Here is a 24,399-nt window from a genome sequence, read left to right on the forward strand (position 1 = left end):
GTAGTACTCCTATTAATAAAACATAAACAGAAATATAATTAAATTGGTAACTGTGATATACTCCTAACAACATAATTTTAAATAATGTTATAAATAAATTATTAAAAATTCTTAAAAAATTATATTCGTATCTCATATTTTTTCATTGATAGAAAACCACCACTTAGCGTAAATACTACAATTTTTTCGACATTCGAGCGAAATACATAAATAATAATAATAATAATAATAATAAATGCTTTATTCAGTAATTAAATGTTACATATACACTCTAATTTCGTTAGAAAATGGAAAAAACAAGACAACAATTTAGTAGAGGTGAGCGATGGCAGCCGTACTAGTGTAAACTGTGTCACAGCTGCCAGCATCTTTGCCCCTAAGACACTATTTCGATGACAAAAGTGAGAATACTCATCAATTAGGTACATATTATTATGTCGACATAAGCAAAAATAAAGCGATATAACAAAAGTTTTAAAATAATTATTGAAAAAGAAGAAAAGAAAAACAATTAGATTCTATATTATTACCACGTGTCAAATGTGTGTGTGTGTGTGTGTTTGTGTGTGTGCGTGTGTGTGTTTATGTGCGTATATGTATGTACGAGTCATGAATGTAAGTTAGGTACGAAGAAGATTCTCCGTATCCAAGTAGGACAACCTCTGCAGCCAGGTATTCATAACTGCTTTACATTTTGACGAAGACAAAGGGTAAATGTTGATAATTTTATTAACATCATTGTATAAGCAACTGCTTAAGACGTAGAAGTGAGAACGAGCTAGCTTGGTTTTGCAACGTTCGATATCACAAACCTTTGGCTTATTGCGCTTACAGATGGTCTTGAAAGGAGTGCTCCTATGCTTCCGCAGTACAACTGATTTTATGAAAAGTTGTCTAACTGTTAAGACTGAGCTATTGCTATAAACTAGGTCGGTACTGTAACGTCTGGGCTTTCCAAGCATGACTTTTAGTATGGCTCTTTGGGCACGTTCTAAGGGAAGTAACGACTTTTTACTTGTACCCCCCCATACACAGATGCAGTAGCTGATGAGACTTTGAATAAGGGCATGATAAACAAGAAGTAAGGTTTCAAAATTAGCTGAACTTCTAAGTTTCCTGAAAATAGGAATCAGTTTTCTTATACGGCCGGTTATGTGATTGATATGAAGTTTCCAGTTCAGGTAGCAATCAACTGTAAGGCCAAGATATTTGATATTAGAAGTGCGAGGTAAGCTAGGACAATTACAGTTATCCAGAAGAGTGCAAGTATATGTGTGTACTCTAATCGACAACTCAGGTGGCGGCTGGGAATGGGAGCGATGAGAGAACGCGATGTATTTGGTTTTGTCTATATTTAGAGTTAAAAGATTAGCATTGTACCAGCCTGTTATCCATCTGACCGCATGTTCAGCGTAGTGTTTGGCCTCATTCCAATCTTTTCCATGAACCACAAGCGCAGTATCATCTGCATACGCAATGATGTTACAATTTGGTAATGATGTGGCACATAAGCTATTAATATATAAAATAAACAAGGTAGGTCCAAGGACACTACCCTGTGGTACCCCAAAACAGATTGCAGTATTGTCACTAACGTACTGGTTGATTTTCGTGCATTGCGTGCGATTTGATAAATATGAGCGAAAGATTTCAAGAGCGCTGCCACGTATTCCGATAGTTTCCATTTTGTTTATTAATAGTGGCACAGAAACGGTATCAAAGGCCTTGGATAGATCGAGGAATACGCCGATCACTTTTGATGCACTGTCCATTTTCTTAACTATTGTTTCAGTAAGCAGTAGTGCAGCATCTTCCGTCGATTTACCCTTGATAAAACCGAATTGATTATCAGCAATGACGTTACAGTGTTGCAGATAATTTACAAGTCTCTTATTCAAAAGCTTTTCTAAAATTTTTGATAGAACCGAGAGTATTGATATTGGCCTGTAATTGACCACAGTGTCTCTGTCGCCGGACTTATAGATAGGATGAACCTGAGCTCGCTTAAAGATATCCGGAAAAACGCCAGTTGATAAACATAAATTGAAAATATGCATAAGAACGGGAGCTATATAAGTACTAGCCTTTTTGACAATAGAAGTAGGAATGCCGTCTGTTCCAGCAGCAGAGTCATCTTTTAAGTTTGCAATAATAGCCTGAATTTCATTAATGTCTGTATCATACAGCGCCATGGAGTCATTTGAAGCGGAAGACTGAGAGTTAAGTGTATTTGGCAAGCTATGTATGTCAAGTTGTTTGTTTAATATAGCATTGGCATATGAGGCACCGATGCCAGCAAAATAATTGTTTACGACATTTACGGATACGCAAGGATCACTGTGCAGGTCAAGTAAAGGTGTGGAAGTAGGTGAGGGCTTTTTGTAGCAAACAATTTTATTGACAGTGTTCCAGGTACCTTTTGGATTATTTTTGTATTTTAGAAATTCGTTTTTTTCATATGCTGTCTTTAATTTTTTTAACAAATTATTACAAAAATTCCGATATCTTGTGTAAGTTATACGTAGGATTGCATTAGTTGGATCAGTTTTGACCTTTTTATGTAGTTTGTCACGGTGTCTAATGCACCGTACCAGTCCCGGAGTCAGCCATGGTTTTAGTGTACGTTTCCGATGGGAAATTTTTATTTGCTTAGAGTGCATTGAAATAGCATCATAGATCATATTAGTCAGCAGGGTGGCTGCGGCGTTTGCATCAGAAGAGTTAAAGATACAGGTGAAGTCAAAGTTCGAAATTGTTTGTAGTAAAGACACATAATCAATTTTGGTAAAGGTTTTTATGGAAGAAAACTTTTTTATATTGCATTGTAAACAAAAGACTAAAGGCGCATGGTCGGTTATATAGGAATCTAGGATATAAGTAGCAGCAGATTTATTCGATCTCAGCATCACATGATCAAGACAGCTCTCATTGCGTGTTGGAAAGGAGTGGGCACTAGAAAATCCATGGAAAGCTAACAGGTCCAAGTATTTGCCACTGTTAGAGTCAGAATTGGTTGATGTAATATTTATGTTTATGTCACCAATCACGACTACGGAGTCAACTAGCTTAAGGTCGAGGAGACATGAATCGAGACTGTCACAAAAATTGTCTATATTACTGTTCGATGGTGACCGATAAACTGCAACTACCGCGTACTCATCATTGTGTCTTAGAACAAGACAGCTAGCGCCAGATAAGGAAACATTGGTAGTTGAGTGCTTTATGTCTGATTTGACATAAATGATTACACCATCGTTTTGATTGTGGTAATCTGAAGTGTATGAGGTGTAACTATGAATGCTGGGTACAACAGTAGTCGAGGAAAGCCAGCATTCTGTAAGGATCAGGATGTCACATTGAATGCGTAGTCTCTCAAGTAATACAGTCAGGGCATCAAAATTACAACTTACGCTACGAATATTTGTATGCATAACTGTTAAAGCGTTATGGTTTGTGTCAATGTGATGAATTAAATTTTCGGGAGAACAAACCATAGAATCGGACACTTGGACAGTGTCAATATCGTTACATATATTATTTAATGGAAACATAGTGACATAAGGGCTTATTAGGACTTTTATTTGGTGAAAACAAACTTTTTAAATTATCATGAATGAGACCATGGCCGAAAATATGCAAAGAATTTATGAATGAGGGCCTGTATTTTGTATGTGTGATTTGAAGAATGGTATGAATTGGTGTAATAAACGTTGTGGTAAATAATATGTAATTATAATAGTTAACAAAAAGTGGTAATTCACTAAAATATAAAACTAAGTAATAACTTAATAAACTATGAACGTAGTGTGGAACATAAAAAACCATGCAAAACAAAAAACAAAACAAGATTTGCTGGTTATATAGTCATAGCTTATGTGAGGGCGAAGAAAGAAGATGATCCAGGTCTTTATCATTGTCGATTCGATGACATTGGGCACCTTCAGACTTGCGGAGAAAGACTTTGCCATGGGCAGTCCAACAAAACTTGTATCCGTGTTTCTTACTAAATTCGCGGGCAGAATAAAATATTTTTCTTGCTTTTTCAGTCAGGCACTCGCTAATGTAAACAGGCTGAGGTTCGCCTTCTAGTTTAAGATGTAATGTATTTAATTTGTTTGTGTTGCGGTTATACGCTTTCACAGCGGCCAATATTTTGTCTTTAATTAAAATTGAGGAAAAGTCCGCAATTATTGGCTTACTAGCTCCGTTTTTCTTGCTGAGCCGGAAAATATCCTTTAGATGACTCTCTTCAATATGAATGTTGGTGACAGCTCCAATATTTTTCACGACAGACAGCAGATCGTTTTTAGATTCCTTGTTATGAACAGGAAGGTTCCTGATTTCAATACAAGTCTGTGTTTGCGATCTTTCGAGGTTTTCAACTTTCATTTCTAAGGATTGTATGTAAGATAAGTGTGATAATTTTTCAGATTCCAGTTTTATTAATCTGTCTTTCATATCTTCATATTGCTTAGAAATAAAATCCATAGATTTTATGATATCGCTATTTTGACTCTGAATATCTTTAATACTTTGTTGAATAGTATTCTGTTGATTCTTCAAGATTTCAAAAGATTTTCTCATTTCTAGCGTAAGGGCGGATACCTCATCGTCATGTTGGCGCTTGCGGGCCCGTGCTCTAACAGTCACATTGCTTAAGTCTTCATTGTCAGTGTCCGTAACTGCTGAGCTTTGATTCGTATCATAGTTAGGTATATTAAGCTTGTCTCTGGAATTAGGAGAAGCCTTCTTGGGTGGCATTGTAATGTAAAAATATATCTCACAATTTACTAATAAAATTGCCTCCGAGAGACAAACTTACTTTAGTTAGGACGTGAGACGCTTCTGTTTAATTATTCATTGACATGCAAACGTATGAGCAGGCCGCGGAGCTTTCGCACAGCAATATGATCCTTATGCGTATTGCAGAACCGTGCGGATTGCGTGCATTGGCCGCAGTATGACTTGTCAACTAATGAGGGTTGGATACAAAATAGTTTGCAACTTACAAGTGTATATTCACTTATTCCTTTAATTGTTTTAGTTTTTAAAGCACAAATTCACTTCACTGTAGATACAAAAACACTTTAAAGTCATTTTGTACGAAAATATTCCACAGTTGTAATAAATAATTATTTTTAAAGCTCAGAGACAAAAAGTTGATATGGCACCAGTTTAACCGCCGGGGCAAAGATGGATAAATAGTATATATTTATATGTAGAAATTCTGCATAACAAGTTAAAGTTAAAACTAGTCTTGTACAAAAAAAAATATTTTTTTGTCTGTGCTTAGTACCATTTAGTAAATTTTACCCTTTAAAATAAAAACATCTTAATGGTTATGATATAAAACAAGAATACTTCTTATCAATTAAATCCTAATAAATATGCTGTGATTTTCCAATACATAAATATAAGAAACATATAAAACATATGAAATGGTTTTTAACTAGAATAATTAATCTCCATAGGAAACATAATTCAACTACGTGACTGAGTTCTCGTAGAAAAATTATAGAAAATAATTGACGTAGAAACATAATATAAAATTCTTAGCACGTTACATTTTTGCCGTGTGCTAGAGCTTCGGAAAGTCGGTTACTGTCAAACCGGTAAGTAACGGTTAGTATGAGATTCGTAGCTTCGATTTGGGCTCAAATTTTATTTTTATCTTTTTATTCGTTTACACTTTATCCTGTTTTCATTTTTGTTATTTAATATTTAAAGTAATTTTGGTTAGTAATATTATGGTTTTATATATTTATGTTATTGTGTATTTCCTTTTTTTTAAAAATAATATTTTTAAAAAAAGGGAAGAAAATTATTAAGTTCATTTAAAAAACAATACAAATATATTGTATGAAAACGCGAAAAATAATAATATTAACAAATTCATTTAATAATTATCATCAAAATGTAAACATAATGAAATAATGAAAATAATAAAAACTGCGTAAATGTACAGATAAAAAACCCAATGATCGTTGGTCTAAACAAAAACAATGAAACAGGCTCTACCTGCGGACCTGGCTTCGCCTAGAATGGAAAGTGGAAGATCAGTTGAAGACTGCAAACTCGCAAACACATAGCTTCCAAAGGCTGTACACGGCAGACGCTTGCGCGGGATTTAAAAAATATAAGGATTAAATATTATCTTTGGATTTGAATATTTAAATTTCGAATAGCGGGAAAATTATTTAGTTTTTATTATTCAAGATGGAGAGATATCAAGTTTTATTTCTCGTTTTTATCGCCGTACTTGCGCCGAGCTCTTCAAATTCAAGTAAGTTTAGTTTAATCTTTAAATTAAAGTAGATATACAAGTGCTTTATTCTGTTTTAATTTCCTGCTACATGTTTAGTACATACATAATATAATATTTAAGATTTTTTCTTTCAATTTTATTTATATTGAATATTATGTTTTTTTTAATATTACGTAGTATAATAGTTTACAAATAAAATTAACGAAGGAGTTGTACCTAGCCAATTGTATAGTATTTTCTGATCACCAAACTAATTTATACGTTTAAACTTAATATTCGGACTTTCTGTAAGAAATTCTTCTTTTTCTTAATTCTGTAAGAATTGTTTTTTAAAATATCAAATTTATTTATTTGGTAATCATAAATATTATTTTGAAATCAGCTTACATTATAAATACAGTAATATGTAAATATTATTTACAATGTAATGATGAACAGATATCGAACCTGTGATACAAGTAATGCATTTAAGGACATTGACCCGTCTCGATCGTTACTGTACACTTTTTTTTATTTCCTGAGTTGATCTTCACAGAAACCTTAGTATAATAATTATAAATGTATTTTATATAACATTTTTTATCTTTGAATAGGGTCTTAAGAATAAAAATCAAAATTTTAAAAATGCACTTTATTAATGGCACTAGCGGGTGTCATAAAACAATTAGCAACCAAAATAGTAAATTGCATAAAAAATCTTAGTTCTATAGAAAAATGAAAACAATGGTTTTCATTATTCAGTTTAGTTATTTTTTAGTTACGTATATTTCGATATTTGACAATAGGTACATAGTGGAAATCCTGACTTTCGAACTCTTGGGCGATATATTGAGTAAAATGCTTTAATTCACAAAGTCGTCAAAGACTTTTAATTATACTTATCTTGAGATGCCGTTTTCATTCATGCACTTCTCAAGATCACTCTCAAGAGCGATATCAGAGTTGACAGCGATTTATAAATACGGGCCTTAGTGAACACATAATACAAACCAATTTTACCAAACCATAAAAGTTTTATTTAAATTTAATAAAAAGAATAGTGCTATCATGAGCATGACGCAGGCACACAGTCTGACTCTAAACACTACAGTAGTGGGTTCGATTTCGCTCAAGGGAAATCATTATTGTCAAGTTCTTGTCCTGGTAATAACACAAAACGTTTTTTAGTTTCGCCACGGTACAAAGCGTAAAGCTGTTTTTAACATACCTATATTTTATTTCATCAACTTAAATTATTTAACAATAAAAAAATTTCGCTTAACCATGCCCTTATTTCTTCAATTGATAAGTATCAACAAAATAATTAATAATAACGACAACTATCATTTCCATAATTCACTGCCAATTTACTTTAAAAAAAAATTAATATAAAAATGCACAGTGTTGGATTCTCAAGAAAACCTTATCGATTTCAGTTACGCAATATAAAATTGTTATAATTTACAATTATTTAGTACAAATATACCAAATTTCCTATCTCCTGAATTATGAGAGTTGGAAGAATGACGCCAGTCATTAAAATAAAATTCTAAGACTCTAATAGGAAGATCAAGTACATAATAACTAAATAATAAATGTAATTGGCCTTTACGAAAACCAACTAACTTAAATATTTATAAATTGGTCTTAAGTCTGAGATCGATCGTGAGATGCCGTTTTCATGCATAGATATATAATAATTTATGAAAGAAAACGGCATCTCAAGATCGATTTATGACTTTAGAGCGGTTTAAAAATACGGGCCTTACGGGCCTTGTTTTCTTAAGATAAATGCACATTTATGAAATGGTTATTATAAAAAATACAGGTTTAGCTTTACAAAATTGTAATAAGAACGTCTAATTGTGAACTCACAGTAGCGGGTTCGATTCCCACTCAGCAACGATTTATTTTCCACGTTCCTGTCCCCTTTATGCGGGATTAAGCATGAATCCGAAAAAAAAGATACATTAAACATACGGCAAGATACATACATTTATAATTTGCATAATCTTTATTAAAATAATGACGTAACTGTATATTATTTAAGAAATATAATTTTAATACAAACGTGAAAGTGTGCGACTCTCACCGCGAGCATCACACGTTGCAAATTTGAGCACTTTCTTTGGTAACTAACTTCCTCATGCTCGTTTATATCATACTTGAGTCACCATCAATTAATACTAAGAATTTATATATATATTTTAAAATATCAACCAGTGTGGGTTCGATTCCCATTCGGGGAAATAAAATATTCATTATTTTCATTTTCCTCGCTCTGGTAGCGAGGCAAAGCGTTTGGAGGAACCTAGAGTGTTTTAACTGTAGGTCCCCTCAAATAAAATCAATCAGTAAATTAATGTTTAGATACTATGGGTGATCTTTGTACTATTTTCTTGCTTATTGTGTAATTTTTAATATTAATTATACGACATACTTTTATAATTACAAACGATTTGCTTTGATGAATCAAAATAATGAAAAGGATAATTTTATAAAATTTTTCCTTTTCTTACTTTGTTTATAATTTTTATAATTGGTTGGAAAAATAACTCTACTTCATAGACGCGCATTTTAATTACGTAATTGTTTGTCCATATATTTAGTTTAAAATCTTAGTAAGTACTAAGTAAATATTTTTATTTGTTATGTATTTATCGTTGTCCTACTAATACATACTTGTAAATTATATCTAACAATAATATTAACACAAAACGAATATTTAGAAGTTTTAGATATATTAAGTTAATTTGATTAAATTAAATTTGCTAAGTAAGTTAAGACCGATGATCTTAATGTGGCAGCCAGATGACTAAACGCGTGGTTGTAAGTTCGATCTCCAATTGGGGCAATAAATTATTTTCATTTCCACGTTCTAATCTAATTCTAAGCAAGACAAAATGGGACATCCGAATACGCATTGTTTCGAACTCGGGCAAAAACTGGAAAACTGGGTATCTTAAGTCTGCCTATAAAACTAAAAAAAATCTTATTTTACTTTAATTTGTATTTTTTTATCTGTTAAGCTATAAAATATTTACAATTATACCGAATTTCACAAATTTACGTAATTTTACTAGAAAAATTTATTTTTTTGAGCTTTTCTTATATTTGATAGGATAGTTTGTTGAAAGTGCCATGATATAATACACTTCTATGGTTATATCTTACTTCTCACATTAAAACGGTTATTATATAATAGTTGTAGTGTAGAATGATACGCAATTTCCACCCTTATTTTAATTACGTTTAAGCCTACAAAGGGGTTTCAAATAATTCCAGCAAGATCCACGGAAGTAAATAAAGGAATTTAAAGTACTAGTAGTTGAGTAACATAGGTGTTTAATATTAAGTAAAAATTTATAATTTCGTATACGAGTATTAAACGTTTAATTTTAAAAATATATAATAATTTATGTTTAGTATTTTTTTTGGAATCATTAAATCATACAATATTTTTTCTCAGTTTTTTTTGGCTCAAATATTTTAATCTCCTAATTATTGGAAAAAATACCATAACTTACTATCTGCTTATATTATAGAAACACGTGGATATATTTTTAAGTATGAATATATCATACTTATCATGGAAACCGAACCCACAACCATTTGATTAATATTAAAAAGATTATAACTATGCCAGTATAAACTAACTATAAGATTATTATAATTTTACTAGAGTTTTAAAATACATATAATATAAATTTTCGTTACTTAAATCGCTAAGTTGAAATTTGAGTAGTAATTAGATATACGTTTAAAATCTTGCCTTACAGAAAAAAACTACTAATATTGTATTTACTCACACAAATATATAAATATCTTCATAAATACAATATTCACTATGAGCTCCAGAATTCGGTGGGATATGGGCAATGGAGTGCCTTAACACTACGTTCCCTCAACGTAACACTAAAAAAAATATTAATATTACTTTTAATTATATGAAATTATGCGTTTAATGGTTTAAACATATAGAAATGAATAAGGAATTCAGGTAAATTCTATTCGTCATATATTTTGTATATACAAAATATGTATGTCACTGGTTCTAGTAACTCACACTTAAACTTTGAATGGCAATATTAGTTGCGGTTTACTTGTAACTGTTGTCGTTGTTCTTAACAAATGGTTTTAGGTAAAATCTATACATTGCTATGCATTGCTTTAGTGTATTATTATAAAAATAAGAAACATTTTTCATATATATTTTCCAGAGCATTTGGCTCTTGATTCTCTCTAGATATAGCAAATAAAATATTTCAATGTAAACAAACAATGTAAATATTTAAATCTAGTAGGTAAATTAACCTAACCTATATCTTATAGATTTGAGGCTAGTCGTGGTGCACCGGGCCAAAGTGTGAGTGTAAAGGCAAATAATAAATATTTATTTAAATTTATATTTCCATTACTTCGCCCTGGTGTCGAGGCAAAGCGTACCAGGCGAGGCGTTTAGCACCGCCACTCAACACGCATTGCCTTCAGAATTCGGCGGAAAGTTGGGAACGAAATGTCTGAACGTGAAACTGATAAATTACTATTCCAATTAGGGAATCTCAAAAGTAAAAAAAATAAACTCGCTGTCTCTAAGTTTAGTTTATCAATTGAATTGAATTATCACTGGATTATCATTATTTTGTATATAAAGAAGTACATTGAAATTTACAAAGAATGAACGAATGAACTTGAATATCGTTCTTATTTTTCACACGATATCTCGCGTTTGTCGTGCTATAATTAATCTTTTAAACTAAATATGTAGGAAGGTCGCATACTAATAGCTAACAAAGATTTACCTTCGTGAGGTGTTCTAAAATATTGCCCTGCATTACATACTCTCGCGCATTCAAATTACTTACGTTACGTGAATGGAATAACTTAACTACACATAATATATGAGATTGTCTGTGAGTTATAATAAAATCAAAACTAGTGATGTATATATTTGGATATTTATAAGTTAATACTTCCCTACTCCAATAAAAATCAGCATCCTGTCACAGCAGGGTAGGGAGAGGGAACCTAGTGTTAAGACACTCCGTTCCTCATGTTCCGGAATTCTGGAGGCATTGCGTTTTGATTATATTTATGAAAATGGTCTCTTTTGCCTAATACGTACAAAATACTTATAGAATATTCTCAACTTACCCGCTTAACGGAATGGCTTACCCGCGGCAGTGTTTCCAGGTCGGTACGACATAAAGTACCTTCAAAATGCGCGTCTATCTCCACCTTAAAGGCCGGCAACGCACCTGTAGCTCCACTGGTGTTGCACGGGGTCGTGGGCGGCGGTGATCACCATTAGGTGACCCAAACGCTCGTTTGCCTTATCCTTTATCCATAAAAAAAACTTCTATAATTACAAATTACTTTAATTATTACGACTAATACAACATAAATTAAGTCTCTGTAATCAATTCTTTGTCTATAGATAACTATAGCTATCTATAGTCCATAGTAACATGAGCTACGTGCACAAGGTTCTCGATAAAATCGTAACAACATTCAAACAAACAACCGCTGTATCATATTAAATGTAACTTTTAATTACGTGCCAATACTTTGTAAACGGTATTATAGCGATCGAATGTTTCGCGGACAAGGTCTGTCATCGGGTCACCGACCTGCCAGCTGACCGCCGGCCTTTTATAGCTGAACTAGATTGGTTGAGATAATTGAAAAGATATCCATGAGAATGCAGCCTCTTTTAGTTTTTTTTTTTAATTGAAATATGATTTAAATTTAAAAAAACACTACGATTACTTAGTTTTGGTATAAAGGAGAAATAATGAATATTTTTCAAAGATGATTTCACTATAAAATACTAGCGACACACACGCGGTTTCGCCCGGTGAAGCTATAATATGACAATATTATAGCTAAATTATACATTTTTTTTTTGCATATACTGTAGCCTTTGTGTTATTTATCTACATATATAAAATCGAAAGGTCACTCACTCATCACGAAATCTCAGAAACTACATGTGCTAGGAATTTCAAATTTTGCATAGGAGTTACTTATACTCGTAGAACGTAGGTGCTCGCTAAGACGGGAATTTGCAATATTAGACTTCTAAGGGGTTGTTTTTGGGGTCGAAAGTTTGTATGAAACCTCGTTACTACAAATGCTAGGAGTCTCAAATTTTGCATAGACGTCACTAGGACGTAGTCATGGAGACAGAAATTAATAATAATATAGTTCACGCGGGTGAAACCGCGAGCGGGCCGCTAGTAAAGTAAAGTTTCATCTGAATCCGTTCAGTAGTTTTGGCGTGAAAATGGAACTAGCATCCATACTAAGAAATGTCCACCACTCTACAAATTGTAAATAAAACGGAAAATAAGACGGAAAATGGGAAACTAAGTGTCTTAACACTAGGTTCTCTCTTCCAGGGTAGGTAGCAGGATAGGTATGCGATCCTTTTATCATCTTAGCAAAATTAAAATATTTCACAAAATCCAATATTTACTTTTTAACGGACAAGGTGATTTGTCTAACCTTAACAAAACCAAAAATGTTTGTTAGACGAAACCATTGTTTCCACATACGCCACGCGATAATCGAGAGGCTATATCGTTTTAAAGACATTTTCTCTGCCAACACCTGAAGGTTAGTATTGTTTTGCATCAACACCATTGTTTTCACTGCAGTCGTCGAGTGACGAATACCGTTATATTCGCTGACTCGCATAATAAGTGCCGTGAGCGAAGAAAGCTGGACACGTGTGGGGTTATATTTAATATTATATTAATATTAATTCATATTTAGCTAGAAATCGTGATGTAATAATTGCGTTTATATTTAATTAAATCTAATATTAAATGCAGCACTTTAGTGTGTTAATAACCATATTTTTTATAGCTACATATATATTCCGCACAAAGAAGAATGAGCACAAGGAAGCTAGTATTAAAATACTCCGTTTCATCATCGAAATATTCCGTGACGAGTAGCAAAACTCAATACTGCATTTGTTTCTTGAACCAGGAAATGGTACATCTCCCGAATAGGAATCGAGACACTGTTTCATTATTTACTTTGTTTTGTTTCTTTTAAATACGGGTATTTGAAAAACGCGTGCCGATTGACGGAACTTACCGTCGCACTTCCTTGCCAAAGTGGAAAATCGAAAATAATTTTTCATTTCGCCGAATTCATTAAAAGATAACTAACCTAACCTATAAGAAAAAAGGCATTTGACGTTGAAATCGCAAAATAAAGTTTGGTTGTTAAAATTTCTGCAATTTTATGGCATCCGTCGTCATAAAGAAATAATATACAACTCATAGAGAAGTACATAAGGGGCAACATTAACATTTTAGTACATGATCATTTACCCTATTGCAACACCCTATTCACGTCTAAGCTGCATTTCGTCATGAGAGAATATATTTTCAAATATTACGAAATATTAACGATATTTGTTATTGTTAGTCATTATTATAAAGGTATTTACTAAGGTTGCTACTTCATACTTTTTAAACGTGAAAGATATAAGTGTAACAAGTTTTGATTTAATATTTTAGGGTTCCGTACCACAAAATCAAATACGGAACTCTTGTAGGAACACTTTGATGTCCATCAGTCTGTCTGTTAAGATTATTTTTCTTAATGGTCTTGGTATCAAGCAAGAAATTCCAAAGAATAATATCAAATACTCCTTTGGGGTTAAAATATGAAACTTCTAAGTTAAGCGTTTATGTATCGTATTTGTAGCATTTTGTATGAAATTCGCAATGTAATCAAAATCTATATTTCTTTTGGACCTAATGTAACAAAATTTGGCAAAAAGTTAGAACTTGTAGTACAAATAATGAACAAAATTCATAGTTATTTCACAAAAAAATAATTATAAGTCCTACTAATACTACTTATGAAATGACTTATACACCCACAAACTTTGAAAAAATCTAATTAATATACTACTTCAACAACAATAAAGAAATTGGTACAGAACCTGTGAAGACGGGCCCGACTCGTCATTGACCGAATGAATTTTTTGAGTCATCATATCTTATTAACACCATGTTTTCTCCTCAGATATATTCGGGGGTCAGTGCTCGAAAAATGATGAGGAAGTCGATCAGTGCTTGTTAGTGCGCTTTAACAATTTTATAAACCATCTTAAAAGTGGTTCACCTGAGTTGAACATTGAACAGGTATGGTACTAAAATTTTATTTTATTAATAATACTTTGGGATATAATTAAAAAAGATATTTTCATTTGCTTTGAGAAATAACTTTTACGTTTATTATATTTAGTATGTGTGAATGATGAAAAGTAAAAACATACTCCAATTACTTTTCACAAAGCAGTTTAGTCGTATTTTTTTAAGCTTTCCTAAATTTATGGAAACTGATCAAATTTAATAAAATCTTAACAAAAATATTACACAAAAACTGAAATTAAAATTAAAATTGAAAGAATTTTAAATTATAATATAGCTTGCTTTCATACATTCACAGACAGCCATACTTTTTCAAATACTGTAAAGTCACGTTTTATAATTGCAGTCGGATTCAATAGTAATAGATGAGTTGTCGATCGCACTGGGCGGCGGCCCCGACGGCTACAGAGCTACCTTCAAAGACATCAACGCGAGCGGCGTCGACGACGTCACCATTACCAACGTTAGGTAAATATTAATATGAAATAATAATAATAATTTCTAAGAAAATAGTAAAAAGCCGTAGTGGTTGTAAGTTCGATTCCCACTCGTGGAAACGAATTATTTTCATTTGTTTGTTCCGGTAACAACACAAAGCACGGCGTTAAGTTCCAACACTCGACACGTAATTCCGAAAGTTATCCTGAAAGTGAGAATGTATAGTGTCTTAGCATCATAACACTGGGGTCTCTACATACTCTGTTATGGGATATATACAGTGTGAATAAAAACAAGCAAAAGAAATAGTTAATTGCAAAAAAATAAGTAATATTGAAAATTAACTTCTTATAACTAATCAATCAATTTTATATGTATTTTTAGAATAGAATAGAATAGAATAGAATATACTTTATTGCACACATAAATGAAATATATAGACAGAACAACACAAATAAAATTTAAAGAAAAACACGTATGCAAAGGCGGTCTTATTGCTTTAAGCAATCTCCACCAGACAACCTTTGAAACATTACGGAAAAATTGTAATGAGGAGAAAGGGGACAACGTCTCAGTGCAAATCTTATGAAATATAATTAATTAATTATTATATAATATATAATAAATAAGTCAATAATATAAAATAAACTTACATAAAATGTGTTTAATGTTTATATACTTTACACATACATACATACAAATATTGAAAAATAATATATACTTACACATACATACATACAAATATTGAAAAATAATATATACTTACACATATATACATACATACATAAAACGTGTTCAAAAATATATATATAATATTAAAAAAATAAATAAAGGTAAACTATTATACTAAATTAAATAAGTACTCTTTTAGACGATTTTTAAAACTGTATAGAGATTTGGAATGTCGAACTTCTGTAGGAAGTTCATTCCAAAGAATTGCAGATTTCATAGTAAAAGACTTGGAATAAAATAGGGTATGGGAAGTTGGTAATTTAAGGAGATTATCACAACGGGATCTAAGGTGGAGGTGAAGAAGTGAATCGGCACCTAGGAAACAAAATCGATCTTTTAAGTAGGAGGGAGAGAGAGAGTTGTACAGGATAGAATAGAGGAGAGTCAGCATGCGGAAATTTCGGCGATGTCGGATAGGAAGCCATCCCAGCTGACGACGATGATCAGAAACATGATCAAATTTACGTAAACCGAAGATAAATCTAATACATAGATTTTGTAACCGCTCTAGTTTATTTAGTTGTTCCTCAGATAAGTCTGGGTAACACGAATCAGCATAGTCTAAAATCGGTAACAGTAGTGAATGAGCTAGAGCAGTTTTGGTCTTTATAGGTAGGAAATATTTCCATCGTTTGAGCGATCCGATAGTGGCAAATAATTTACGGCTAACCTCAGCTATCTGTACTGACCAAGATAGGGAATTGTCTATAATAATACCAAGGTTCTTAATAGATGGACTCAGGCTCAAATCGACGCCGCCAAACTGTATAGCAGGGAGGCTATTCTGGTCAAGTTTTTTTAGTTGCTTAGAGCCACCAATAATACTGACCTGTGACTTGGCAGGATTGACAGTTAAGCCAAAAGATTTGCTCCACCTACTAACATTCCGCAAATCTTCGTTAAGCTTATGAATAGCCTCACTAACATCATCAAACGGGGCGGCTAAGTAAATTTGAAGGTCGTCAGCATATAGATGAAAGGAAGAGCATAGATTTTGGGAAACTGAATTAATAAAAATGGAGAAAAGGAGAGGAGAGAGGACACCACCTTGGGGAACACCGGCAGAAAGAGAGCAAAGGGAAGATGACTTGTCATTGGCTTGAACGTACTGTTGCCGATCACATAAATAGCTTCTGAACCACTCAGTGGCTTCAGGAGAGATATTTATTGAACGCAGAACAGCAACCAAGAGATCAGTATCAACAGAATTAAAGGCGTTGCTAAAGTCCAGCAAAGCAATGACTGTAAGATTTTGTTTGTCCATGCTAAGTCTGATATCGTCACAAACTTTAATCAAAGTAGTGACTGTGCTATGCCCGTTACGGAATCCAGACTGGAACTCGGATAATATATGGTTGTCAAATAGATATTGATTTAGTTGCTGAAAAACAATACGTTCCAAGACCTTTGACAAGAAAGGAAGGATGGAGATAGGACGGTAGTGAGAGAAGGATTTTGGATCTTTGGTTTTGGGTATGGGGATAACGCGGGCAATGCGCCACAAACTGGGAAAAGTGTTATGGGAAATAGAAAAATTTTAAATATGGGTAATGACTGGAGCTAAGACTTCCAAGGGCAAAATAATCATTTTGCGGTTGATGCCATCATAACCAGAAGCATCAGATTTGATGGCTAGGATACTGTTTCTTACCTGGGATGGGGTTATAGGAGCAAAGTTAAAAGGAACGATTGTGGGAGACGGCAAGGAGTTGATATAATTCAATGTATTTGCCCTAATTGTGTTGTCCATAGGTGTTATTGAGGCAAAGTGTTTATTCAAGGCATCAACGTCTAGATTGCAATTCAAATCCTTACGTTGCCGGCCAATGCCTAGCGATTCCAGAAATTTCCACAACTTACGTGGGCTTAAGTTTTGTAAGCTCAAGTCAATATAGTTACGTTGCGCGTCCCTGCAAACTCTGCTACATCGGTTACGCAAGCTCTTATACCTTAAAAGATTCTGATCGGTGGGATTATGCTTATATTTGGATTTCGCCACATTTTTATTTTTTAAACAATTGTTGAGTTTTCTGCATTACCAATGAAGTATACTATACTTAAAATATTAAGCTGATACAGTTGTTTATGGAATAAAATTGATAATAAATTAATTAATAAATTATTTCTAAAGAAATTAAAATATTAATAAATGGATAATGGATTATCCATTCATACCCTCGAATGGGATCGAACCCACAACCATCGCATTATAGTCACACCCTTGTGCCCCTGCGCCATGGCGGCTTTACAAATATACTTTTTAAACGCAAATAAAATAAAATAAAATGTCATTGAATTTAGTAAGCTAGGACATGGAATGTAAAAGCATAAACTTATAATAATATATGCTCGTCGCGTACGTGACAGCCCACACTCACGCGGGTGACGTGACAAACGACCGAGTGTCACTATTTGTCAAAAGGATGATTATTTGCGGTCATTTCTTATAGTCTTTCTTATTTTCCAGCCGAAGTATAGCTGCTGTAGGTAAAAGTGAAAAAAATCCTTCAAACATTTGTAAATTCATGTAAAGCTGATTTTGATTGATAATTGTTTAATTTCAGTTATACAGTCTTTAAATGAAATAAATGATTGGATAGTTTTTGTATTCATTAATATTTCGTTAAAAGGTATTTTAGATTCAGAAGATCACTAATAGTGATAAGGTCGCCTTTGCATGCTACTATATGTCTTTTGTTTTACTATTTAGTTATGTGTTTGTTTATGTATGCAATAAAGAGTTTCATCTATCTATCTATCTATTTTATACAACTTTAGTATTCTCTTATATTTATCCGTTATCGTACTATACAAAAAAAATCCGGGTGTTAAAACACTACCAACTCTTTTTTTCTTATCTATTCATTAGACATATTGTATTGGACAACCCAGCGTTATAGATACTGAACCTATTTTCGAGATTTAATATCAAAAGGAAAATAATTTACTTCCTCAAATGAGAATCAAACCTATTGTAGTACAGTCAGCTTGTGTGCCGGTGACCACTGCGCCCCGACGGCTTCAAATAAATGAATAATAGAAATAAAAATATATATCCATATTATTTACAATCATATGTTGACATATCCGTGAATCATAAAACCAGTCTTTGTTGTGCTCGTGGTCAGGAGTAACCGCAAATTAACTCACCATACACGTTAGAACCTTCACCTTCAAATACCTTTTTCCATATTGATTATTATTATTATTATTTTTTAGCTCCACGCTGTATCCCGCACATAGCAGGGTAGGCAGAGGGAACCTAATGTTAAGACACTCCGTTCCCCCCTTTCTGCCGAATTCGTACGGTATTGTGTGTTGAGTGGCAGAACTCAACGCCGCGCTTTGCCTCGACACCAGAGCGAAGAAATTAAAATATAAACATAAATAAATATTTCACATCCTCGAGTGGGAATCGAACCCGCAACCGTTGCATTACAGTCACACCCTAGCGCCGCTGCGCCACTACGGATACGCCATATTGATTTATTCAGAAAAATGATGATTAATACTTCTTGAGAATCTCTTGATCCTTTGTAAATATTATTTTTAAGTAGCCATATTGATTTAAATATGTACGAGTATTTACATATTTTCAACGTATTGGTCAATGTTCGTTAAAGTTTATTTTATTTTGTGTTTTTTTTTTTTATTTTAATCAATTTATTTACTTACGTACTTATTTTTTTTTCTATTAAAATTCTCAATCATGCTGAATAACTTTTATTATTTCTTATTGTTCAGATGGAGCTTTATAGTTCTAAGGTTCTATGGTCTAAGGTTCTAAGGTTCTAAGGTTCTATAGTTCTAAGGTGTTCTGGTTTTTTAAATTAAATATTTGACGCTGAAGCTATTTTTTATAATCTGAATCTATCAAATATTATCCATTAAATCTTTTTTTTTACATCACCTTAATTTTTTTTAATAAAAATATTTAATTTACAAAGTACTTTTTTACTTAATCTTTTGCTATGAACATCGTTTAGCAAAACATTTTAAATCTGATAAAAAATATATTTAATTCCACGAAACTCAATACGATAAGTAAACAAAAAATTAGAAAGGTAGTAATAATTATTATTAGAAAAACTATAATTTGAATTCGATGTTAATTGCGTTTTTTATGTCAATTGAGCCTGTTTCCGAAGAGGTCAGTGATCTCTATCTAACTAAATATTTTTAGGGTAATAAACGCGTGACAAAGTGGGAAAATACAGAAATCTCCTAATTTTAAAATTTAATATTTTTAATATTTTAGCTTCACGCTGTAACCCTAGTATTATATTACGCATACAACCTAGTATTAAAACACTTGGTTCCCCAATTTTCGCGAAATTTAGAAACACAGACATTACGTATCGTGAGCGGGACTCAACGCCGCTTCCAATACAATTAAACACAAACATGTGCAAGTAACGAACACGGGTGCCCTCTCCACGCAGGTCAGACCTGGACACGTACCAGTTCCAGCTGACGCTGTCCATCCCGCACATCAGCGCCACTGCGCGCTACCGCTCGTCCGGCGTGCTGCTGCTGGTGCGCGCTTCCGGCGGCGGGGACTACTGGGGGGAGTACGGTGGGTTTTTTTTTATTATTTAATTTTTTTTTATGTACAAAGTACAAATATATCTTGAACAATAGCTACTACATAGTATATTTATAAACCTTTAAGCTTCGCAAATAATATTTTTTGTTAATCAATTAACCATTCTTAATAATATTGAGAATATTTAAATTAATTGTATTTGTTAAACATATTTATTATACAATACTTACTTCCCATAATAAATAATCATGGCGTAGTGGCAGGTAAGGTAATATCTTAAAACGAGGTTCCCTCTGCTTACTCCGTTATAAACAAGATACAGCGGAAACTAAAAAAGCTAATAATCTTAAAAATATATCTTAAAATTCATATATATACTACCTACTATATAATTCTACGATACTATATTAATTGAAAATATTCCCACCTATTCAGAGAACATAAAAGCCAAGGTGTATTTCCGCGGTGAGCCCTACAAGCGCAAGGGCAAGACGTACCTCAAGCTGAAACAACTGAAACTGGACTTCTCCGTCAAGAACATCAAGATGGGAGTGGAGAACCTGGAAAATAGCAACAGTGTGCTACGTATGTATAAACCTTTTGTTTACTTAAGAACATATAGAATAGGTATAGAATTATTTAATAAATAAGTTTTAAAATATATAGCATAGTGGGAGAGCAATATGAAATAATCTGTACTCAGAGGAGAGAATATTTTGAAATTATTTTCCTTTCCTATCTTAGTTTTTTTTTTCGATCATAGCAGTGTAGGCAAATGGAACCATGCACCATACAAATTACAGTAAACATAAAAAAAATTAAATCCCTGTGCGTAGCTTAAAATATATGAGCACATAAAGACCCACGATATTTTTTATGGATAATATTTTTTTAATTTTAATTTAAGTATATGCTTAAAATTAAAAGCAATAAAAAATTCCACACTTTCATTTCAATTTGCATATTATATTATATAAATTATAGAAGCATTTTTCTTTTCTTAATTATCTACATGGTTTGTATTTTTTGTGAACAACCAGTGAACAGTTTTTTATTTCACATATTATTTTCTTTGGCATATCTTTACAGTACGAGTAGTGGCTCATGAACCTGATTAGCTTTCTAAACTTTTGCACATTGTTCACTCGGAAAGAAAATAATTAAAACAACATAATAAAAATCTGAAAATCAAATCTTCAACTAACTTCATGGCGGTCACGACTGCACTTTACTTTTAACTACTAATTCCAGCAATTATTAATGTTAAACAATTTCATATTACAGAAGCCGCATTAAATCTCTTCATCAACACGAACTCGCAAGAATTACTCAAAGAAATGAAACCTCAACTTAAAAGGGATCTCGCTGAGAAAATGTCCAGATTCCTGGACAAGATCCTGGAGAAGATACCCTATGATGATTGGATCGTTGACTAAACATGCTTTAAATATAGATAAATAAAGATTTAATAATAATAAATTATTTTCATAAAAATATAAAAATGAAAGAAAAGAAAGAAAGAAAAAAGCTTACATAAAAGAAAGGGTATATATATATTTATTTTACTTTTTTAGGTTCTTATTTGCATTGGTCTATTAAAACATATTTATGGTGTTTCAATGTAGAGAATTTAAGGTAATTAAAAAATCTTTTAGTGACTAGTTATAAGTACGGACTGGTATTTTTTTAATAAATCATTGTGAAGTATAATATTAAAAAATAATTATTAAAAGAAAAGAAAAATCGGTAATTTATGTGAATATGAACTATTAGTTTTATCAAGTACTTTTGTAATATTTGATAATGTAATTTTAAATTAATTATAAGAAATATTTCAAATATATCGTTATTTTATTTACCTTTCCAGATTTTCGCAGATTAAAAACGATTCGCCTTGTTTACTTTAGGTACTTCCATAGGTTTAAGGATTTTAATATAATAAATAAATTTAATTTTGAATAAGATTATTTGATTTTAACTTAATTTAATGATTCAGCGCATTCTGGTGTTACAAAATTATATTTATAAATATATGACGTAATCGAGAATATATCTTTGTGGTCCAAGCAGTTACAATTAAGGCTTAATTTTCGGTGTTAAGTGTAAGGATCGTAATGTCCATATACCCACAAATTCACAGCAACACCTAGGTTTCATCATAAACTTTTTCGAATAGAAACTGCCTACTGTTGAAAATTTTTCAGCCTATAGTGAAACATTATTTTTTAATAAACATTATTTTGTAGGTAGTACAAAGATGACAAGATAATTGACAGACATATTAAATTGATAGCTTTTATTTTGCACAATTTTTCTATAGAAAAATCTTTTATAAATATATTTAACATCTTTAAGATGTTACTCCATACTTAGGAAAGAAAAATACTTTTTATAAAGAATATAAAAATTTAAACGTAGCGCGTAAATCGCGCCCTTGGAATCACAGCTCTTGAAAGCGGTACTTTTGGAAAAAAAAATTTTTCTTTTACAATACAATTTTGTAGTTATAAAAAAGTATCTAAAATCAAATTACACATCTCTCACGCCTGTGTATTATGTACCACAAAATAATCATTCGTACAAAAATGCTAATAAATGTCTCAGGCTCATTAATTAAAATATTAGACAGTATACATTTAATACGCGCGGCGTTGAATTCCACCACTCAACACATATTGCCCCCAAAAATCGGAGGAGAATGGGAACGGAATGTCTTAACACTAGGTTATAGTTACTCATAGTTCCCTCTGCCTACCTTGCTGTGTGCGGGATACAGCGTGAACTTAATAAATAAAAATTGATGTAAGGATTTTTCTTATTTTTGATTATTTTCTTCCAGGGTGTATAATGCGCAAAAATTAAAAAAGCCCAACTTCTGGTCTCGTTCTCGACTCGTCGACCGCTCTGTAGATATAATAAGATGACGTAATAGTAGATACTACGTAATTGCAGCTCTCTAGTACTTACTTTGTGTGACACGCTGCTAAATCAAGGGACACTTATCGTATCCTAAAATGGGAACCTATTAACCTTCATTTGTAAAAGTATGCTTCCATTAAAATATATTGAGACAGTATTCGGATAGAAAACATATATTATATAGTTAGAGTACTATACTCAAAATATTACAATAACACTGATTTTTAGTTTTTCAATACAATATTAGTTATTTAAGAATAATAGAAAGAAAAGAAAAAACAAGTAAAAGTATTTTCTTAATTAATTAGGAACTTCCTTATTCACATAGTAATCTAACAAGTGAGATATAATAAAATAATTACTTAATAATATAATTTCTTTGAGATATATAAACAATGACCACGTGAGAACTTATGTTCTAACGTAATACTTGGGAATTGTAGAGCTAGAAGAGAGTACAGCAAGAGCAACGCCCCTGTGACATCGTTAAGCTGTTCGTGTTCGTGGTGGTAGTGGATACCAATCCACTTAATAAATATGCTACATCACTCGTAATATCTAATTTCATATATAAGTAAATATATTTCCTAAAATTTTAGGTTTAATAAACAAATTATATCGATTTTAATAATTAATCCCAAAAAATATTTAAAAAATCGATGTTTTCTTCATATTTGTGAACATACCAACTTTAGATTCAAACTTGGTGAGATTATTGTTTAATATTATCAAACGTTTGTATATTACTATTTGTATTTAGAGCATAAATAATCTGTAGACTAACATGGCGGATAGCGCTTTCGCGCGTTCGCTCGCTCCATGGCAATTACAATTTTTCGGTATTTTAGGTGTTAAAAAAATATTCTTATAACTTTTGTGGTATAGGAGAAAAGAAACAAGTATTGTATGGTCTTCGTTGGTTCAGTTGGACTGAATGCGACGTGGAGTTCAGCATTGCTACTTCAACTATAGAGATGTATGGTAAAAAGAAATATAAATATAGTTAATGTGGTTTCTGAGAAACGCACATGATTTACATTTATATTGAATGTAAACGATATGCATATTATTACGGATTTTCCAGTTCGTGAAACCTTTCATGGAAAATTCATAAGAATATCTGGTTCCAATTTCTTAATAAATTTGCCTATAATTGCCACAATTATAGTTAAATGCAAAATATTCCATGAATATATTTGAGAATGTTGTAGAGCTGTGCATCAGCATCTAACTGATAGTTGTGGGTTCGATTCTCAATAGGAGAAAGATTTATATCTAAGATTATTTTTATTTCTCTGTCCGAGTAGACATGACATGGTATTGGGGTTCGGGTTGGGCAGAAA

General features: G+C 32.2%; 2 protein-coding genes across 2 annotated transcripts; one reads left to right on the forward strand and one right to left on the reverse strand.

Annotated features, from left to right (window-relative positions):
- Positions 1-3,658: 3,658 nt before the first annotated feature.
- Positions 3,659-5,174, reverse strand: LOC146534358 (uncharacterized). Its single transcript, XM_085192993.1, has one exon. It carries the CDS (start codon positions 4,759-4,761, stop codon positions 3,865-3,867), a length of 897 nt encoding a protein of 298 aa, XP_085049119.1. The 5' UTR covers positions 4,762-5,174; the 3' UTR covers positions 3,659-3,864.
- Positions 5,175-6,066: 892 nt separating this feature from the next.
- On the forward strand, positions 6,067-21,978 carry Jhbp2 (Juvenile hormone binding protein 2). The gene is made up of 6 exons (XM_085193682.1): positions 6,067-6,283; positions 14,294-14,412; positions 14,768-14,889; positions 20,034-20,167; positions 20,573-20,722; positions 21,422-21,978. Exons 1-6 carry the CDS (start codon positions 6,217-6,219, stop codon positions 21,571-21,573), a joined length of 744 nt encoding a protein of 247 aa, XP_085049808.1. The 5' UTR covers positions 6,067-6,216; the 3' UTR covers positions 21,574-21,978.
- Positions 21,979-24,399: the final 2,421 nt, after the last annotated feature.

Source organism: Heliconius melpomene, chromosome 11 (genome assembly GCF_056956725.1).
Source record: "Heliconius melpomene rosina isolate 202511_hmr_F chromosome 11, ASM5695672v1, whole genome shotgun sequence".
NCBI lineage: Eukaryota > Metazoa > Arthropoda > Insecta > Lepidoptera > Nymphalidae > Heliconius > Heliconius melpomene.